Source organism: Bacillus rossius, chromosome 3 (assembly GCF_032445375.1).
Source record: "Bacillus rossius redtenbacheri isolate Brsri chromosome 3, Brsri_v3, whole genome shotgun sequence".
Taxonomy (NCBI): domain Eukaryota; kingdom Metazoa; phylum Arthropoda; class Insecta; order Phasmatodea; family Bacillidae; genus Bacillus; species Bacillus rossius.
In genome coordinates, this window is record NC_086332.1 from 107622545 (window position 1) to 107641420 (window position 18876).

The window sequence follows — 18876 nt, forward strand, 5'->3', positions numbered from 1 at the left end:
AATGTACTGAATTAAAACAGCAAGCATCATGTACCACAGGATCAAGCCTAAAGGATCATGCCATCAGGATCAAGCCTTCAGGATCCAGGGATAAACTTTGATACATGAAACACCAGCCATAAAAAACACAAAATATACAACGGCTGTAATCAAAGAATTTCCTTAAAATAATACAAAATTCAATGTGTCGGCTACTTCAGTGCACTCTTAGATTCGTTCGTTACAACGTTACTCAAAATAGTATGTACTTTAAATGCAATGTAACAAAACAAACATTTCGAAATACAATTGCATACTTATTCAATAATACAACAAACATGAAATACAAGCATTAAAAATTCCTTATAACTGCAATACAGTCGTTTAAACAAATTTCATTATTACAAAAACACCTACATTGACTAAAGTTCTCCAAAAAATCTTTTAAAAAATGAGCACGAATAAACAGTTAATGTCAGCGATTGCGTGAATACATAGGTAGGTATTGTAATGTAAGCTGCAAACTGTTATTTTTTCACAAACCAGTAGATATTAAGAAACCTTCCTTGCAGTTTTAATTCAGGAACGTCTCTAGTACATGGTAAACATGTATTAGTATTTATTGCGGGTATTGTAATGTAAGGTATACGATTTTACACAAACTAGTAGGAATTATGAAACCATCACGTGGGATTAAATTTAGGTAGGCTACGTGTGTAATGTGTGAAAACCATGTTATCTGATATTTTTTTTCTGTTCTGAAAAGCCGGGACGTCCAATAATTACCTAATTATTAACATGTAAATATTGCCCCTGGAAACACTGCATGTTATTTGGTAGTTAACTTATGTGTAATGTAACCAATTGTAGTTTAATGTAAAGTATGCAGTGTCTGTGTTTTGAAATTGTACAATTACCAAATTATATTTGATTTTGAAGATATGCATTATAACTTCAGGGTGGAGGGGGGGATATATCCTCTATCCCCTCTTGCATCCACCACTGCATGAATCTGAGTAGAATAATGCAACCTGCCGCATGTCCTGTTAAACCCGCCATAATTAAAGTGGATTATTTATTGGTTTAGTCTAAGTGTAGATAATGTGTACTTTTGAAGTTAATAAAATATGTTTACAAGTATTTGTGAACAAATGAACTTGTTTCAAAAGTAATTTAACCATCATTCGGTGCAACTATAATTGGGTAACAATTTTTCATTCCAGTATAAATATTTCACATGCTAGAACTCTATAAATTGGTGTAAGTCTACCTGTTAAGAATCAATTTTATACTTATTATGCAAAAAAAAAATTAAAGAAAATTGTCAAGAAGAGGAGCATACATTAATTTTTTTTTACTTCTAAAATTTTTCCAATTATTCTGTTGCAATATTTCCAGTAGTTTGCTAGTAAATTACAGACTAAACAGTTCAGTTGGTTATGTAAGCTACATTAAAATATGAAGTCTGTAAAATTGTATAAACAGTTAGATAAGTTCCATTTAAAATACTTATAATTGTATAAATGGTTGGTTAAATTAAGTTAACTACATTTAAATATGGTAAAATATTTTTAAGAGATGGTTAAGTTAGGTCAGCTTCATTAATTACATATTATATATTCATTATGTACTAAACATGTTTTATTAATATAGCTCACCTAACCCAATTGACAAAATCACAAACAGGTGCAAAAAGTTACCTCGGAAACAATATTAAAGAAATCAAACAATTACTAATACTACAAAGTATGAACAAACATTAAATAATTCACCTTTGCAACGCTTTTAATCAGTCACAACAATGTCCACATTTCAAATGACGTATACATAGAGATGTGAGTGGGAAAATTTCTGAGGCAATCTTTCAGTTCTGAAAATTTTCTGGATAAATATAACCGCATATTTTTACGAAAAATTTTTCTTTTTTTTAAATAATTGTTCTTTTTTATATTATGTACCTACATATATTTAAATAATTAGACATGGTCCAAGTTGACATGTGTTAACTTATTTTCTGTAGATTGGTAGGTACTGTTTAAAAAAAATTTTTTTTGTTCATATCAAAAAGACACAATGTGTATTTTATTTCTGTGTTTATGTAAAGATGATGAAAAATATTTGAATGTTTATGTGAAAGTACTAGTTGGGAGGTTTCAATTTTTGCAGAACATTTTCTGATAAATTACAGGAATGTTTTTCCAAAAATACTTTTTCGGAAAACTAACATCTCTGCAGATAGACAACCTAACACTACTAAATTTAGCAGATGTTTCCCGCTCAACTTAACATCATATTTATGAAAATAAATGACCATCCACTATAAATTAAACTATAGACACACACACACATGTGCACGTACATATGCACACACACATGCACATACACACACCCACACCTACCTTAGTACTTTTATTTGGAATGCACTTCTCTTCTTGGCAATTCCTAATATACATTTTTAATATCAATATTATTGTAAAATTTCTTAAATTTAAGTTTTTAAATTAGAGGTGTTCTAATATTTCAAGAAAATGTTTTAGGCCTACCTGTAAGCAGTTTGATTTTTACTCAGTTTGTTTGAGTTATTTTATCATTCCCTACATTTTGAAGAAAACTTGACCATATATTTAAGTATTTTAACAACTACTTTACCTAAATGTGGCTTACCTCACCCAATGAAAATTTTCACTTTAGTTATGTTCACTTCAATGTTTTAAGATTGAGCCTTCCTGGATAAAACTTAGTGATACTGGAAAACACCTAGTCTTCCTGGAAAAGTCACACAACTGACAGCAATGAAAATAACATAAAAATGACATAAAAGACACATGGAAAATCTTATATTTTTTAGCTAGTTACAAGTCCTTTAAGCAGGAGATGATGCAGACATTGGCAATAGTGGAAAACCTCAGATGACATATTTATTTAGCAAGATATAGAATTTGCTGCGTGTACTTTTAAGAAACGCATGTCTTGTAGCCAATCCATAGCTTCCAAAGCACTCCCACTATCATATGCCCATCATACAACATTATTCAACAATGAAGTAGCCTACAAATAGAATTAACTTACCACTCTTCCTGATCACTTTCTATATTGCTTGTATTATATCTATTTTCCTATTTTTTCTTCCAAGATTTTAACTGTTAATAATTTTGAATTGACAACTCAAATCAAATAATCATAGTTCAAAATCAAATAATCATAGTTAAAAATCAAATAATCATAGTTAAAAATCAAAACACTATACAAAAGTAAAATATAAAGTTCACAAAATTATGCATAAAAGAACTCAAAATAAAGACAATACATGGTAAAATTATTAAATGAACTCCAAGAAATAAGAAAATTTAACCAAGAATGTGGTAGCCATTGCATCTTATTCTTCATCACAAGACATGCATGATAGTGATTTAAAATCCAAATATGAAATTTGAAAATGGATAATACCTACAGTGTAAACAGGAAAAGCATCCAAAATATAAAAATACACAGGAAAAAAAATGGCTTTAATATTACAACACTTCACATGAAAATAATATATTGTTAGTTGTAGATGCTTTAAAAATTAGTTTTGTTGGTTGGTTTACATTTTTCAAAAAAATTCAGGACTGTAATATTTTTTTAGTTGGGAATCTAATAAAATTGCAAATTTGGTGACAAACAATATTGTTACGATCGCGCTTGGCTGCAGTGCTGGCGTCGCCGCGCTCGTTCGGCCTGTCTGCGCCCCCTTCCACCTGCATCCTCTCCTTGGTATCTCGTGTCATACTATCTCGCTACATCCTGACCGTCGCAGCGCGCACCTGCCTCAGATCGGGTTACTTAAAAGAGGCCGCACTGCGGAATAAAAGGACTCAGACGCCTTTATCGGCGTTCTTAGAGCAGCCACCGCGTCCTTCGAGGACTCACGACGCGTTTCTGGGCATTTCGACGGCGAAGGTCGCGAGATATCTCGGAGACATGCCCGCTGGACGGGAACCCAAGGGCTATATAAGGAGGTTGAGTCTGAGTCTGAGTTAGTGAGTTAGCAGTTCAGTGGGGAGTTCTCCCGCGGCGGAGTTTCCGGGCGATAGTGCCGCGGGTGCGGCAGAGTGGCGAAGTTCCTGGACGAAGGTTCCAGGGCAGGGAGTGAGTGAGTTCAGTGGAGTCGAGAGGTTCCGGGCGATAGAGTCGCGGGCGCGGCGGAGTCCCGGGCGAAGTTGCGAGTGAGTCGTCGTGTGGGATCTCGGCGAAGGGTGTGACGGCGGCGGCGGAGTGTGGCGACGGAGTCCCGCGGCGGAGACCCACGAGGGGTGCTGCGGCGAGAGTTGCGCCGGAAGTGCGGTCCAGCGAGGTGTGTGAAACGAGTGACTGGGGAATTGACCTTTTTTACATGTAATTAATTATCTGCCAATTTAGTAGATTATTTGTAAGTGACAAGTAGTGGTAATAAATAAAACTGTGTGTGTGAAATAAAATCTATTATTTGGGCTATCCTTTACGAACCCGCGGTAAATCGTAACAATATATTTGTATGCTGTAAGAAGTTGCCATTGAGTGAACCTGAGAAAACCTACCAGCCGACGGCAATGCAGCCACTTTTCCCACTTGCAAAAAAAATCTGTATACAATCTCAGCGGTACCCGCTCTCTTAAGGTGGTAGTACCCTAAATTATTTTGTCACTATGATTTTGTGTTTTTTGCTAATGATTTTAAATAAATTCATAATATAACTCTGTTTAATTGTTTAAAAAAGTTTTTATCATATAACCTGAACGCACATTTTTATGTCGGTGTTGGTGTGTATCAAAAGCATGAAATTGTGTAATATACAGTTTTAGATTAACTGTTAGTATGTTTAGCCTTTGTCTTAAAACTCTTCATTTTTAGTACCTATATCACTCATAAATAAAAACTGTTTTCCAAAATCATTGAAAACTGAATTTTGTAGGGTTTTGGGAGAATCTAATTTTTATCGTTTTATAAATTATTTACTAAAAATGAAGAGTTTTAATGAATTCTACATACTAACACTTAATTCCAAACTGTATACGACACAATTCCATGCTTTCAATAAATGCCAGGACAGACATAAAAATAGAATTTTCTTAATTTTGTTTGAAACATTTCATAGTGATGGGAAAACACTTTATTTATAATTATTTCAGAATATATTTAAGATTTTTAAACATCTTGTCAAGTATTACAGATTTTCCATAATTTTTACAGATTAAGATGTCCAGTCATGGATTTACTGATTATTATTTAATTATGATATTTATGATTGTTTTTTATTTAAATGGCATGTCAGAAACAATGTATTAGCATTTTTTATGATAAATCTCGCCCATACTTATGCTTGACTGTTGATGACGTATCTGGCACAAATATTTTTGTATAATCCAGTTTGGTTAAACTCAGTTCATCTTATTAAGAGTGTTATAGAAATAAATTTATCCCCAAGGATATTTAAGAATCCAAACATTCAATGTTTACATCAACAATACTAATAATAAGGTAGAACAAAAATACTTAACATTAATATTAATCCTGACACTTATATTGGTTTTTATTAAATTTTTTTAGGTATTTTTTTAAAACTATTTACTGGACTGATCAGTTCATTACTGTATAAGTGTTAAATATTTTCTATAGTCTAGTAATTGGTGTGATCTTTATCATATTTTATTGTTTGAATAAATATGATTACTGATGGGTGTTCATGGATGTTGGCATAACTGGATTATAAGGCAGCATTCAGTTGTGAAGAGTACATTAGTAGTATTAATATTCATCTCTCAGAAAACAGTTCCTGGAATTCCTGTACACAAAATCTCACATAACTTGGTATAGTTGTTTTGCTGTTAAGCATCAACTAACATCCGCGTATCTATAATTGGGTTTTTGCATTTATAAAATTACTAGTTATTGTACTCGTTATTGCAGGTTGTAAAATTCTATGCACTTGGTCATGTAGTGTGTTATTTTTAAGCATCTTTATGACTTTAAATATAGGTAACTTATAACACAACTTTTATTTATTATTTACTGAAAAATTTACACAATGAGTTTTACAACGTATAAATTTCGTAATTGTAAATGCTGTGTAGCTGTAAGGATTATTCGGGTAAAGTTAGTTCCTTTACGATGCAGCATTCTCATATAACTTATGGTAATGATTGGGTCCATCCGTTAGATGTTTAGTAATTTTTAATATAACTACTGCGTAAGTTCTAATATCTTCAATGGTATTCATGTTAATAAGTAATACACATTTATAACACAGAGAATTTAAAAAAAATATCACATTTACCTTTCCAGTAACAAATTTATTATGTGCATACATATTTAGGATTGAGATTAGCATTTCCATTCAAATGGAGAAAAGAGGTAGTGTTATTGGTAATTACATATTCAATACTAGCTGAGGACACCTGCTTCGGTGGGTTTGCTTTTTGGCACATCTGTGCAGTTCATTCTGGTCTAGTTCATTCTAGTACATTTGAGATCATTCAATGACAGGTGGTTGGTGTAAGCTGTTCGGTGGCCACAGTCAACTTGCAAGCCCACACACACCAAACTGGAGATATCCTGAAAATTATAGGTGATTATGAACATTTTGTAGAAGACTTTAGTTTAAATGAATAAAAATGTCAGAGGTCGACCACTTTCAACAACCATATCTCCAGCACTATTACAGCTCCCGACACGTGACTACCATAGACAGTAACACTCATGGTTACTACCACAAACAAACACAAGTGTTCTCCGGTGGCTAGTTGTGGCGGCTAGGTTTACTGTTCTATATTTATTTGTGAAAAAAAAATTAGAAAAATAAATAATTAATGTGAGAAGTGTCAAGAAAAAAATATATAAATAGTGATCAAAAATTAAAAATCTGTGCCTATTGAAATTCGTTGTGTTTATTCTTGTGTAGTAATAGAATGCTATTTGGAGTAAGAAGATTGCATTTAAACTAAAAAAGTGCAAGAAAATTCAGTAATGGCTGGGTGTGAGGGGTAACCACTGCAGCGACAGTGTCCGGGGATTGTGTGTGCAGGCACATATAGGATAAAATAGATTCCAGAGGCCCGTAAACCGGCCCAGCGCCAGCATTTCACGATCACCTCCAACAGCACACTGGCTGTCTGCTCGAGAATTTTGTCGACTTTGACCACGCGTGCTACCGTTCCATAAGTTACGAATAACTTCCTAGGATTTCAGTGCCGGCGACAGTTTTGCAAGAGTGTGTGCAAATGACCTTGCAAGGAGAGAGCGCGAACTTCGGATCACCGATTTTGATGATGTCCCTTTGTCAGTTTAAAGTACTTCCCAAAAGAAATCTACCCTGTTAAGAAGAAAACCCAACTCTTTATTATTCTCGAGAAATAGCCAATCGAAAATGAGCCACAATGTACGAGGGGGGAGCCAAAAAAACCGGACTGAGAGCGCGCTGCCATTCGTAGATGTAGTAGAGAGTTCTCCCGCTAGATGGGGTTAGTAGATACCTTCACTAAACAGCTGTCTAGATGGCATCAGTTTGTAGGTTGTTTGATTGTAGTATTATTTTTGTCTTACTGTTCTCTTGATCTACTTGCAAAGTCATTATTGCAGATTTAAAATAACAAAAAGTGTGTTTGAAATTTTGTTTCCTGCTTGAAAAATCATCAACAGAAGCATACCAAATGCTTCAACAAGCTTTTAAGGAGAGTGCTATGAGCCGCACACAAGTTTTCGAGTGGTTTGGGTGCTTTAAAAATGGTGAGATGAGTGTTGAAGACCAGTCTCATTCAGAGTGCCCTTCAACATCTCGAAAAAATGAAAAGTTGAAAAAAATCTACCAAAAAATTAACGAGGATCATTATTTTACTATCTATTACATTTCAGATGAGACAGGAGTGAGTTGGAGCTCATGCCAGCGGATTTTGACTGAGGATTTGCAAATGAGACGTGTTGCTTGAAAATTTGTTCCTCGCCTTCTTAAACAGGATCAAAAAAAAACATTTAATTGAATTTGATCCAGGACTTATTGAAAGTGATCCAAACTTTTTGACCAGTCATAGGTGATGAGAGTTGGTGTTACGTGTATGACCCAGAAGCCAAGCAAGCATCTAGCCAGTGGAAGACTCCCAACTCCTCCAGACAAAAAAAAAAGCAAGCCAAGTGAAGTCGAATCTTAAGACGATGATCATTGTCTTTTTTAATGTTTGTGGAATTGTGCACGGGGAATTTTTTTCTCCTGCCCAGGGACTGTTAACCAGCACTTTTATTTGGAAGTTTTAAGACGTTTGCGAGAGGATGTGCGGAGGAAACACCCAGAACTTTAGCGATCAGGTGGCTGGTTCCTTCATCACGACAATGCCCTCGCACACACGACCTTACGAGTGAACCGCTATTTGGTCTCTCAGGGGTGGTCTATAGTTCCCCACCCTCTGTATTCTTGAGACCTAGCTCTGTGCAACTTTTCCTGTTCCAGAGAATGAAGAGAAATCTAAAAGTGGAGTGTTTTGATGATGTGGGGGTGGTAAAAACAGCTTCGCAAAGGGCACTGGAGGATGTCAAAAATGAAGAGTTCCAGAGGTGCTTCAAACAGTGAGGAAAAAGACTTTACAAGTGCATCATATCTAATGGGGAGTACTTTGAAGGTGACTAAAGTAATTTGGTTAAAAAGGTAAGAAATAAATTTTTTTTTTAAACAATTCAGTATTTTTTAGTTCCACCCTTGTGTTTACCTGTAACGTTGTATTCGGAAATGTTAGAGGAACATGGCCAAGCAGTTAGAGCATCTGGCTACCATGCTGGCGACTCGGGTTCAATACCACTTTGAATATCTTACTATTATTATTTTTTTTACTACAAACATTCAACTGCATGGGTGAAGGTAAGATGAAATAGATAAAATGGTGTTATTAAATGCAAAAAATAATTTATTTTTCAAACACACACCAAAGTGTGACTATGTTTACACCTCAGTGTCGCTGTTGTTTTTTACTGTTTTGGTGCACACTTGCAGGTGATATTTATCACAAAATCACATAAAACATATATTCTGTTCGTTACATGCGCATGCACAACATTGTTGCATGAAATTTTTTATTTCTTTTACATAGGGAGAAGTACATTTTGTTAACATTTGGGAAGGTGATTTCAACATTTTATTAAACTTTGGAGTGCTCAATTGGTGAATAACTACTGAAAGCATTTTGATGACATCTTCACACTATGCGATTTCCAGTTATTTTTATAAAAAATTTAACCTGACAGCCAAAATACACATCTCATGGCTGACATAGATGCATACATTTGATGGAATGAATTTGAGGGTGCAAGTTGCTTTGCCACCATCATTGTGAAAAATCTCGTCGTGCAATCTGTTTGCCCGCTCCACGAATTAATGATGAGCATAAATTTATCTTTTTTAATATGTGACTAGAATTGTTTCCAAATTCTGTCTGTATAGTTCTTTCATGAGTTTGCCAGATTTTGGACCAGTTACAACCACATGGTTGAAATCTTCCGTCAGTCTATTTACAGTCTTTGAAACAGTTAACCAAATTTATTCAGTGTCTCCAAGATATAGATGAAAACTTTAGGAAGCAACTTTCCTGATGCCGTGATTGAGTAGTGGGTGGTGTACAAGTCTATGATTTTGTTCTAATTTTGTCTTTTAACATACCTACTCACTTTCTACACATTCTTTAGGTTTAACAATCTGTTTAATAGGTGTTAATTACAAAGTTCAAATCAAAATTTGGTATCAAAAACAGCATTTGTGTTGGACTCTCTCCACTATTTAAATAATTTCTTGCAATGTTGTGACAAAGATTTTTTCTAATGTATTTCATAATTTTTTGCTGTTGGATCCCGTGCTTCCGCTTGAAAACTTTAACAGAGGTTGAACTGGCTTGGAAATAAAAAAAAATTGCTTAGGAATGAAAAAGTAGCAATCACCTATTGCTGAAACATTTTGGCTGTCACCTGTAAAATAAGTGGTACAACATGGAGAGAAACACAAGTTTTTTGTGCTACATTACATCAATGTTTTGGTTATGTGGTATCATAGTTAAAATTGAGAAATTTTAGGTTTTTTTTATTGTTTCACCTGCTTGTAACAACTTTTTGCTTCCTGGAAATGTTCCATAGTTTGCGATTCGATTGATAAATCAATTGTGGTGCCACAATTGTTAACATGTTTCTTTCATTGCTGAAGGTAATCCTTCCCACAGCCAAACTCCATTTCGGGTGTGCCGCCACAAGAACCACAACTTTTGCCTTACATATTCAAGTGGATTAAATTCAATCATGAGTTCTTTGTGATCCTTGAGAACATAATTGTCTTCGATATTTGGGTTATCCATGCAATGGAATAAAAAAGAAATCCATAAACCATGTTGGCATACTGTATTATGGAAAAAAAGGTAAAACATAAAAGTGATAAAATAACTCTTTAATGTTTGATTCATAGGCCAGAATCGGTTCCTCTTCCTTTGAAAGAAAATAATCATTGAAAAAAGCCAGCAGTCTTGCTGATCTATCTTTTCTGCCATTGCTAATGAAGCAGCACTGATTGATGCAGTAGGATAATTGTCAAAAGATAATATACAGTAGAGCACCCCTCAACCGGAATCATTGGGGGGGGGGGGGGGGGGGGGGGTCTATTCCGGTTATGGGAAAATTCCGGGTAAGGGGAGTTGTGGTAGGGCCGGCCTCCGGGCCGGTTGAATGACCTTCATTCAGGCAAGCTGGCAGGCATGTGTTTCTTATCTCTGTGGGTGGGTGCGTGCGTGAGCGAAGAGGATGGTGAAGAGGTTCGGGGGAGGTAGTAGGACTACAGCTGCGGTGTTGTGTTACTTCTGTGTTGACGTGCTAGTGATTCACACTTCCTGGAGAGTGTATAGTTACTGCCACGCACAGTTTACATTTCACATACACAAGAACAACACTTCAAGCATCTCGTTTAAAAACACAGAGATAGAGAAATACAGGTAAATGTAGACTGTTTAACCATATATTAACGTATAAATATGTACATAATACATATTTGTACACTAAATTATTGTCTACAAACTGAAAGCATCACACGTTGGAAGTAAATGTTACTGGCTATCACGTGTGTCAGCGTGTGTAGTGGGAGTCGGTGTACATTCTCGGGCCGGCCGGAATTTTCTGTTTACTTGACATAGTGAAACAATAAAACTACTTATAGCATAAACATCTTTATAGTAATTCACGTCCGACGCGAAAACCAGTGGTGTATTTACGCAATGCGCGGGAAAGACTGGCTATAATTAGCTCTCTGACAGACGTGCGCGCGCGCGCCTACAAGACATGTACAGTCAGACAAAAGCAAAAACGCCTCGTTCCAGTGCGGAAATGTTTTGGAGATGTTTTGTAATATTTCAATTTTTTTTGGAAAATTAGTTCCGGATATCGGGAGTTCCGTTTGTGGGAATTACGGTTGAGGGGTGCTCTACTGTACTTGATAAATTGCATTCATCGCGAGAAGTTTATTCGTAAATTCTTCATTGAATTTTTTTCAGTGCAGTCCTTTTGTCTCCAGAATCAGTTGCTGTACTGGTCAGAATCTTGTTCCATATTGTATCTTTTTTTCACAGTATTATTTTATAAAAATTCATTAATGAAATTTGCAATTGAAAACTAGTTCTTACTACTCATATGAACTAGCACAAACGATGCACTGAAGATTTGAAGTATTCTGCCATTAACGGTCCCCAGTTCTTGGAAACGAGGCGACTCCCCTAGGTACAAAAAGATGAGTTGTTGCCAGGGTGGTAGTCAGATGTTGTAACCATCGGACCACACTGCCTTAGTGATTCTGAATGCTACATTACTGGTATGTACATTGTGCCTTTTTTTTGGATCGGCTATTTCTCGAGAGGGTTGAGTTTTCACCTTTACAGGGTAGATTACTATTGAGACGTACTTTTTTATTCTTACAAAGGGACGTCAAAATTGGCAACTTGAAGTTAGTGCCCTCTCCTTGTTAGACTATTTGGGTTGCAAGGTTTGCTAAAATATGAATTTTTCCGCAGAAATTTTTTTTAGGACATTCAGAAAACAGTTGTTAGGAACTCGATTAATAAAAGTAAAAATGGATAAAAAGTGGTGTTACGAGGTTTGTTAATTTGGTAGAATGATGTGAAATGTAGGTACACACATTTTCAGCTGGAACTTGTCGACCCCATTGTTTTTTGAGTGTGTGTTTCAAGTACAAATTGTGTGCATTTGTGGGCAATGCATGTTTATTAATAGTCTTGTCTCCAGTGTTTCATGTGGGTGAATGCGTAACATGTGTGAGGGTGGTGTAGAGATGTTAGTTTTCCATAAGAATATTTTTGGGAAAATTTTTCGCTGGTAATTTACAGAAAATCTTTTTACAAAACTGGGAAATTTTCCAACAAGCTATACTCATTTTATAAAATAGAACTCAATAAATTTTTTTCGCTTTTTACAATCTAATGTTTCATTTAACATATTTGAGAGTTGGGTAGGCCCGTGCTACACACTACCAACTGATAAGAACAAAAGAAAATTTTTGTTTGAAGACTGTACCAATCTGCAGAAAATGAATTATTTTATATCATATATCAATTTACCTTAAATTAAATGTAAATCTATCTTGGTAATGGGGAAAAAAGGAAATGTACCAGCAAAATACATGATAATGTTTCCAGAAAGTTTTGCGTGACATCTGTGGGGTGTTTGCAGGTTCCCAACTACCTGCCCTCGATATCCGCAGCGATCGGCTCGTACGCCCCGCAGAAGTACGTGTGGAAGACGGCCATAGCCATCCATGCGGGACCGAGGTTCCTGGTGGCCCGCATGTACTACAAGTACTACCAGAAGGTGTTGTTCGAGTGGATTCACTTCCTCGCGGCCATCGCCTGCTGGCTGAACGTCTTGGAGAACATGGCTCTCATTGGCCTCACCTTTATCACGTCATCAGAAAACTATTGTATGTTGTTCTTTTATTACTTAGGGGCCTTTTTAATACTCAGAATACAGTTCCTCGACAAACATCGGTTGCAGGTTCATTCCAAAAAAAATAAGTGGTAAACATGTGCATAACTTATGTTTTAAAGTGCAGCCAATGGCTGGTTGGTGTACGTTTTTGAGGTTGAAGCGGAATAACTGGTTTATTGCAAATAAATGTGAAAGTATTTAAGATGTAACAAAGCATCTGACTAATATTTAATTGGAAAATGTTCTACAATAACTGCAAAAATTGTCTCTGATGTACAATATTTTCATTCAAATCATTACGAGTAAAACCCTTATTTCTCATACATTTTTGTGACGTAAAGTAATAAAGTGATTTTTGAAGGTGGATTATTAATATTCATGTCAAAAGTACTGGAAATGTTTGCCTTGTGTATTATGTTATATTGCTCTAAACTCTCAGTTTTTGAGAAAACCTAGTATACAATTTAGAAAGAAAAATTTAAATGCTTGGCACCTGTGCAACACAAGCATGCAGGAGCGAACATTTTATCAGGGGGACTAATTATTGTTAGTGAGATATGCACCAATGAAGGGCAATAGGATAAAAATAATTAATAATAAAACTGAAACAACTGCAGATAGTTATGTATTTAAAGCCCAAAAATGTGAATGTCATGCCATGAGTCATCACAAGAGAAAAAATAAGGTCTCATTGCTTAATTTGTGAGGAAATGGTTTTTCCTAAAACTTAACAATTAAATTACAATATTACTTTCTAAATCATAGTTCAAAAAATTTAGGGCATAAAATTTGAGGGTTGTGTTTAAAATCTAGAAGTTATGTATCACAAGTAAGCATGTGTACACTACGCTGAAAGACAGCCTCTGGGGACAAGGTGCCCCATTTGCCGCTGGAACACATACTTGTAGCAGAGCAGTGACGAGCACTATGTAGTTGTGTTTATGTTAGTGTAAGTGCCTGTTGTGATCAATGTCATGAAACGTTTCTTGTGGCCAGAACTAGCAGATACGCATCTCATTTATGGAGCAATGGGAGGACATAGATGAGCTGCTGACCAATTGCACAGTGAGCTATATTGTTGCAGCAGATGTCGCCATAGAGAAGACGATGTGCACTCCCCTCCCCTCCTTCTCATACCTCTTTTTGATGTCACTTTTTTTTGTGCTTGCTGTGACATTTTCCTTCTCCTTTCGCACCTGCTCTACAGCAGTTCTGTATGGGTATTTATGCTGTGTTCTTCTGCTCTCGGGCAGACTTATGTTCGCAAGTTCACTTGGTGTTGCCAGCTCACTCATATAATTTCCTTTGCTATTGATTAGTCTTTATTCCTTCATGTTAACTCGTGAGCTCTTAGTGTGTCTCTGCCCAACGGTTGGTGTAAGCAGTCATTCATGTCATTTTGCTTTGCGCCTGTAGGTATTATTACGTTGTTTCTTGCTCATTGCTGCGTCTCGTCTAAATATTGTGTGGTTGGCCACTGTTGAGGTGTACAGTTGCATGGGCATGATTGCCTTTCGCTGAATTCTTGTGTCATCAGCCATATTGGATCACGGATATCACAGTGTTCAGTATTAATGATTGGAATAAGCTTTACCTATAGTGCCCTTATTTTGTTTACTTTCATTATCACTTAACGTATTTATTTAGTCTACTTGCAATTGCATTAGTGTATGTAGTCCTGAGCTTAGCTTATACAGTTCACATTGAGCCATGAAAATTGTCCAGGGTATGTTTGCCTTGTGCCACATTTCTGTGTAGCCCGCCAGTCATTTTTTGTTGTAGACGGGTTCATGCATGGTTCAGTATTAGCTGATTTTGTATTAACCTTTTACCATTCTCCCCTTGAGTCATTGGAATGACTATAATGTAATGTTTATTGGAATTTAGATAGAGATTTGCGATTGTTATCAAGTAATATTCGTACTCCTTCTTTATTAGTGTGCTTTGCTGTATTGTTCCGTAGACTATGTTATGCGAAAGTTTAACAGTTTACACAATCTATTGATGTCTCACTTTTATTTGTTCTTGGAGACATGTTATGTTTAAATTGTTACATAAATTAAAACTTTTTTGTACACGTTACTGAGGTTGGTCAACTATCCTGCATTGCCATGTAATGAAATTTACGTGTCACTTTTAATTATTATGCTAAACCGCATGTTTCAGGTACAGTAACTAAAGTTTTGTGGTGTGCTTGGTACTGCATGGGATATAACTGTAGTAAAGTTTTACTGTGTATGAAGTGCCTTAATTGTAACAATTTTTTAGTGCTGCCTGACTTTTGTATTAAGTATTACAGCACTTTTACAGCACCTATTCCACGATTTTTGAAGGCACAGTTTTTTTCATTTCATGTTCTGAGAATATATTAAATATATTAAATAATTATTATTAAATAATAAATATATAAAATCATCAATCATAGTGGACATGATATACTTCAGATTGTTGATTTACACGTTTGAATTTAATAATTACTGGATGGACTTAATCTTTGATTCAGTTTTATTGCATAGGACTCCGGCTCCCTTTGTTGGTTTTAAAACACCTTTAACGTATCAAAACAAACTCTAATTTTTTTTTTTCACTTCAGTACTTTGTCCTCTGTGCAGCACAAGTGCAGAGGCTGTTTTGACTTATCCATACAGGCTCTGTTCACTGTAACAGACACAACCTCACCAAGCCACATTTGTGTCTGTGGAACGACGGTTGAAGGAGGCAGGGAAGTTTGAAGGTGACAAGGCGGAATGCTGGCTGCAGACAACCTGGGCAAACACCAGGCTTTGAGGAGGAGGTGTTGTGCCGAGTGGAGAACACACCAAGCACCAGAACACATGCTGTGGCATGAAGATTAACACTTTACAGTGAACTGTTGTGCAAGTTTCGCGGGAATAATGGATGCATCCATTCCATTTGCAGAGAGTATAGGCCATGGTGCTGTAGATTATCCTTGCTGGATGGAGTTTGCAGAATGGTATATTGGACAACTATCAGTGCATCAATAGTTCGGTAAATATATTCTGTTCACCAATGAAGCTTCCTTCGTCATGCTGTTGAGCCATTTTTGTGAAATAAGTTTTTTTCTGTGTAGGAAAATTATTTTGACGTTACTGTTGATTTGTTGATTATATCTTTATTTACGTCACAAAAATCCTAACCACGCATCTCAAACACAATCTAATACGTGTGTTTATTCCTGACTATTAAGTGACCACATTGATTTTAAAAGGCACCTTTTATTTGTATGCTATTTTCTTGCAAACTGCAGGAATCATAAACAATATAAGACTTTTTAAAAAAAAATAGTGCTAGAGAGATTAGTATCGCACAATTATCTAATTTCTTGGGTAGAAGACTTTTGCTAACAAATCAAAGTGGGAAATTATTTTTTCTCTTTGGGTGTCATGTATTTTGTGCACTAATTTTCTGTCTATAGATGTTTTAGATTTATTATTAATTAATTATTTTCTTCTATTTACCATCATTGGTGCATACATCACTTAACATTTAGTGCCCCTGATATAAAGCCGCTTTTGCATGCTTGGTGTTGTGTGTGCTGCACAGGTGCCAGGCATTAAGTTGTTCGTTCGAAATTTTACACTAGCATTTAAAAAAAAACTGTAGGGTTTAGAGCAATATAACACAAGGCAAACATTTTCGTTATTTTTGACCTGAATATTAATAATCCACTTTCAAAAACCACTTTATTACTTCACATCACAAAAAAGTATGAGAAATAAGTGTCTTACTCTTAATGATTTGAATGAAAATATTGTACATCACTGACAATTTTTGCAGTTATCGTAGAACATTGTCCAATTAAACATTAGCCAGATGCTTCGTGTTCTATCTTAAATACTTTCTCATTTATTTGCAATAAACAAGTTGTTCAGCTTCAACCTCAAAGGTTCTTTAGACCATAAGTTGAACATATGTTTTCTACGTCTTTTTTTTTTAATGAACCTGCAGGCGAAGTTTTTTGATTTAAGCCAGACTCGCTCTGTATTGGCATCTTACAGAAAATAGGAGGGTAGTGAAATTCACTTTTTTTGCCCCTTTGTAAATGTATTAAGCTTTAAAAACAAATAAATGTTTTTTATTACACATATGCACTTTATATTCCAGATAAGGTGAGCCTTTTTTACAGCTGAATATTCTCATAAAAACTGATAAAATTATTAATAAATGATTAGCTAGTCTGTTACAACATGTATCTGCATTTGTTTATCATGTCACAAAATTCATCTGTCAAGAGTGTGATTGTTTAAGCAGCACCTGTCAAAAAGTTTACTTTATCTTGAACAGTGTGTGTTACTGAACTTTAAAAGTTGCAGTAATAAATGCTCCACCCATTATTTATCCCAGTAATCGTGGGTCCATAATGGTGTAGTGGGATTGCCTCTCTCCAAGGCAAACCAGATTGATGCCCAACAACTTCTAACTCAGATTTTTTTTTATCCATTCGTATCATCACTACTCTATTCTTATCTCATCAACCTTCATGATTTCTATTGACTAATTTTGATGAGACATTAGGCACTAATTTGATCATTCACTGAGTAATTGGGCTTCTATTTAGTACTTTGTACAAGATTAGAGATGTTACCTAAACCTCTTACCAGAAAGGATATTGTTACGGCCGTCGACTCACACTTATCTGTGTCGACCGTAAAGATGGAATTGAAGGGAATATGTACGTGAAATGATGATAAAGAAATGAATCGTGAAGGATGATGGGGAAAGGGAATGGAAGTGAATCTACCGGGATCGTCTGTGTTCCTGAAATCGTGACGGCCCTGTCATGAGTATCAGGTTCTGGGGGCGGTTCCACCACTCGTGTTTTTCCTTTAAGTCCTTAAGGTAGGGTGACGAGTCCCTATTTGCAAAACATTTTAAATAAAGAGGTTAAGGGTGAACGTTTCCACAAGAACATGTTCATTTCCGCAGTTTCAACTCATCTATAATCCTCTAGTTTCTGTGTCTTTATAATTACAATTTATAACATTCTATTTATCACACATAAATTACACATAATTACTGAACCATAGTCGTGCCTATCAGGGATACTGTCGTTAATAAATAAACCGTGCTGTTGGCCATTTCCTAGAGCTTATTCTTAACCTCTTTCGTTATTCATTTGTTACCAACTGTTGCAGACTAATTTCTCCCAAGTTACGTGACAGTTTTAAATTAATTTATTATTCTTTATTCATAATGTCTACCGCGTGATTGTTAAACTGCGTATTCTTAGTTTTTGAAATGAGAGAGAGAGATATATAGAATATTACCAGCTACATGGGCATAAGGCCATTGTGCTGCTGTCTAGTGTTGAACCATCGTCGCATCGTGGCTGATCACTCACCAATCGTCGTCTCGGCGGTGGAGTAGCGTGGCTTCCAACTGACTGTGACTCTCCCTTCTCGAATAAAATCTCCCCGTTTAAGAAGCCCGTCCTGACCCTGTTTGCGTCTGTTAATAACAAAAACAGTTCCGCTTTGGTGCCGCTTCTGACGTCATTACACACTCCCCCTCCTTCCATGTGCCTATGACCGAGTTTCGCTGCGCTGTGACCAAGGTCGCGCCAGCTGAGCGCGAGTGGCAACCCCCGTTTGTTTCCGCGGCCGTGTTATGCTATCGTTAGCAAACATTTCCCCCAACTCCTGCTTCACCTGTCCTTCAATGTTTCCTGCTGCGTTTGTCATTTCCTCATCGTGTCCCGCTGTTCCTGATCGTCTGGCTAGCTATTAAAAAACAAAAAAAGCTTTCCCTGGTATCCTACAGTATTTTCGGCCGTTACAATATTTATGAGTGAATTGGCAATGAAATGAGATTGTAGGCAATTCAATTAGCTTACATTACAGGGCTGCAGAGAGTAGTATCATTGAACATAAAATAGTTTTTAGTAGTTTAGTGAAAACAATTAATAATGTACTA

The 18876-nt window shown here is 35.9% G+C and overlaps 1 protein-coding gene across 1 annotated transcript in view; it reads left to right on the top strand.

Annotated features, from left to right (window-relative positions):
- The window catches only part of LOC134531120 (post-GPI attachment to proteins factor 2-like), a 71903-nt gene that overhangs the window by 4991 nt on the left and 48036 nt on the right, over nt 1-18876 (top strand). Inside the window, exon 2 of the mRNA XM_063366691.1 lies at nt 12688-12934. Coding sequence (XP_063222761.1) covers nt 12688-12934 — 247 coding nt within the window. The remainder of the gene's footprint in view (nt 1-12687; nt 12935-18876) is intronic.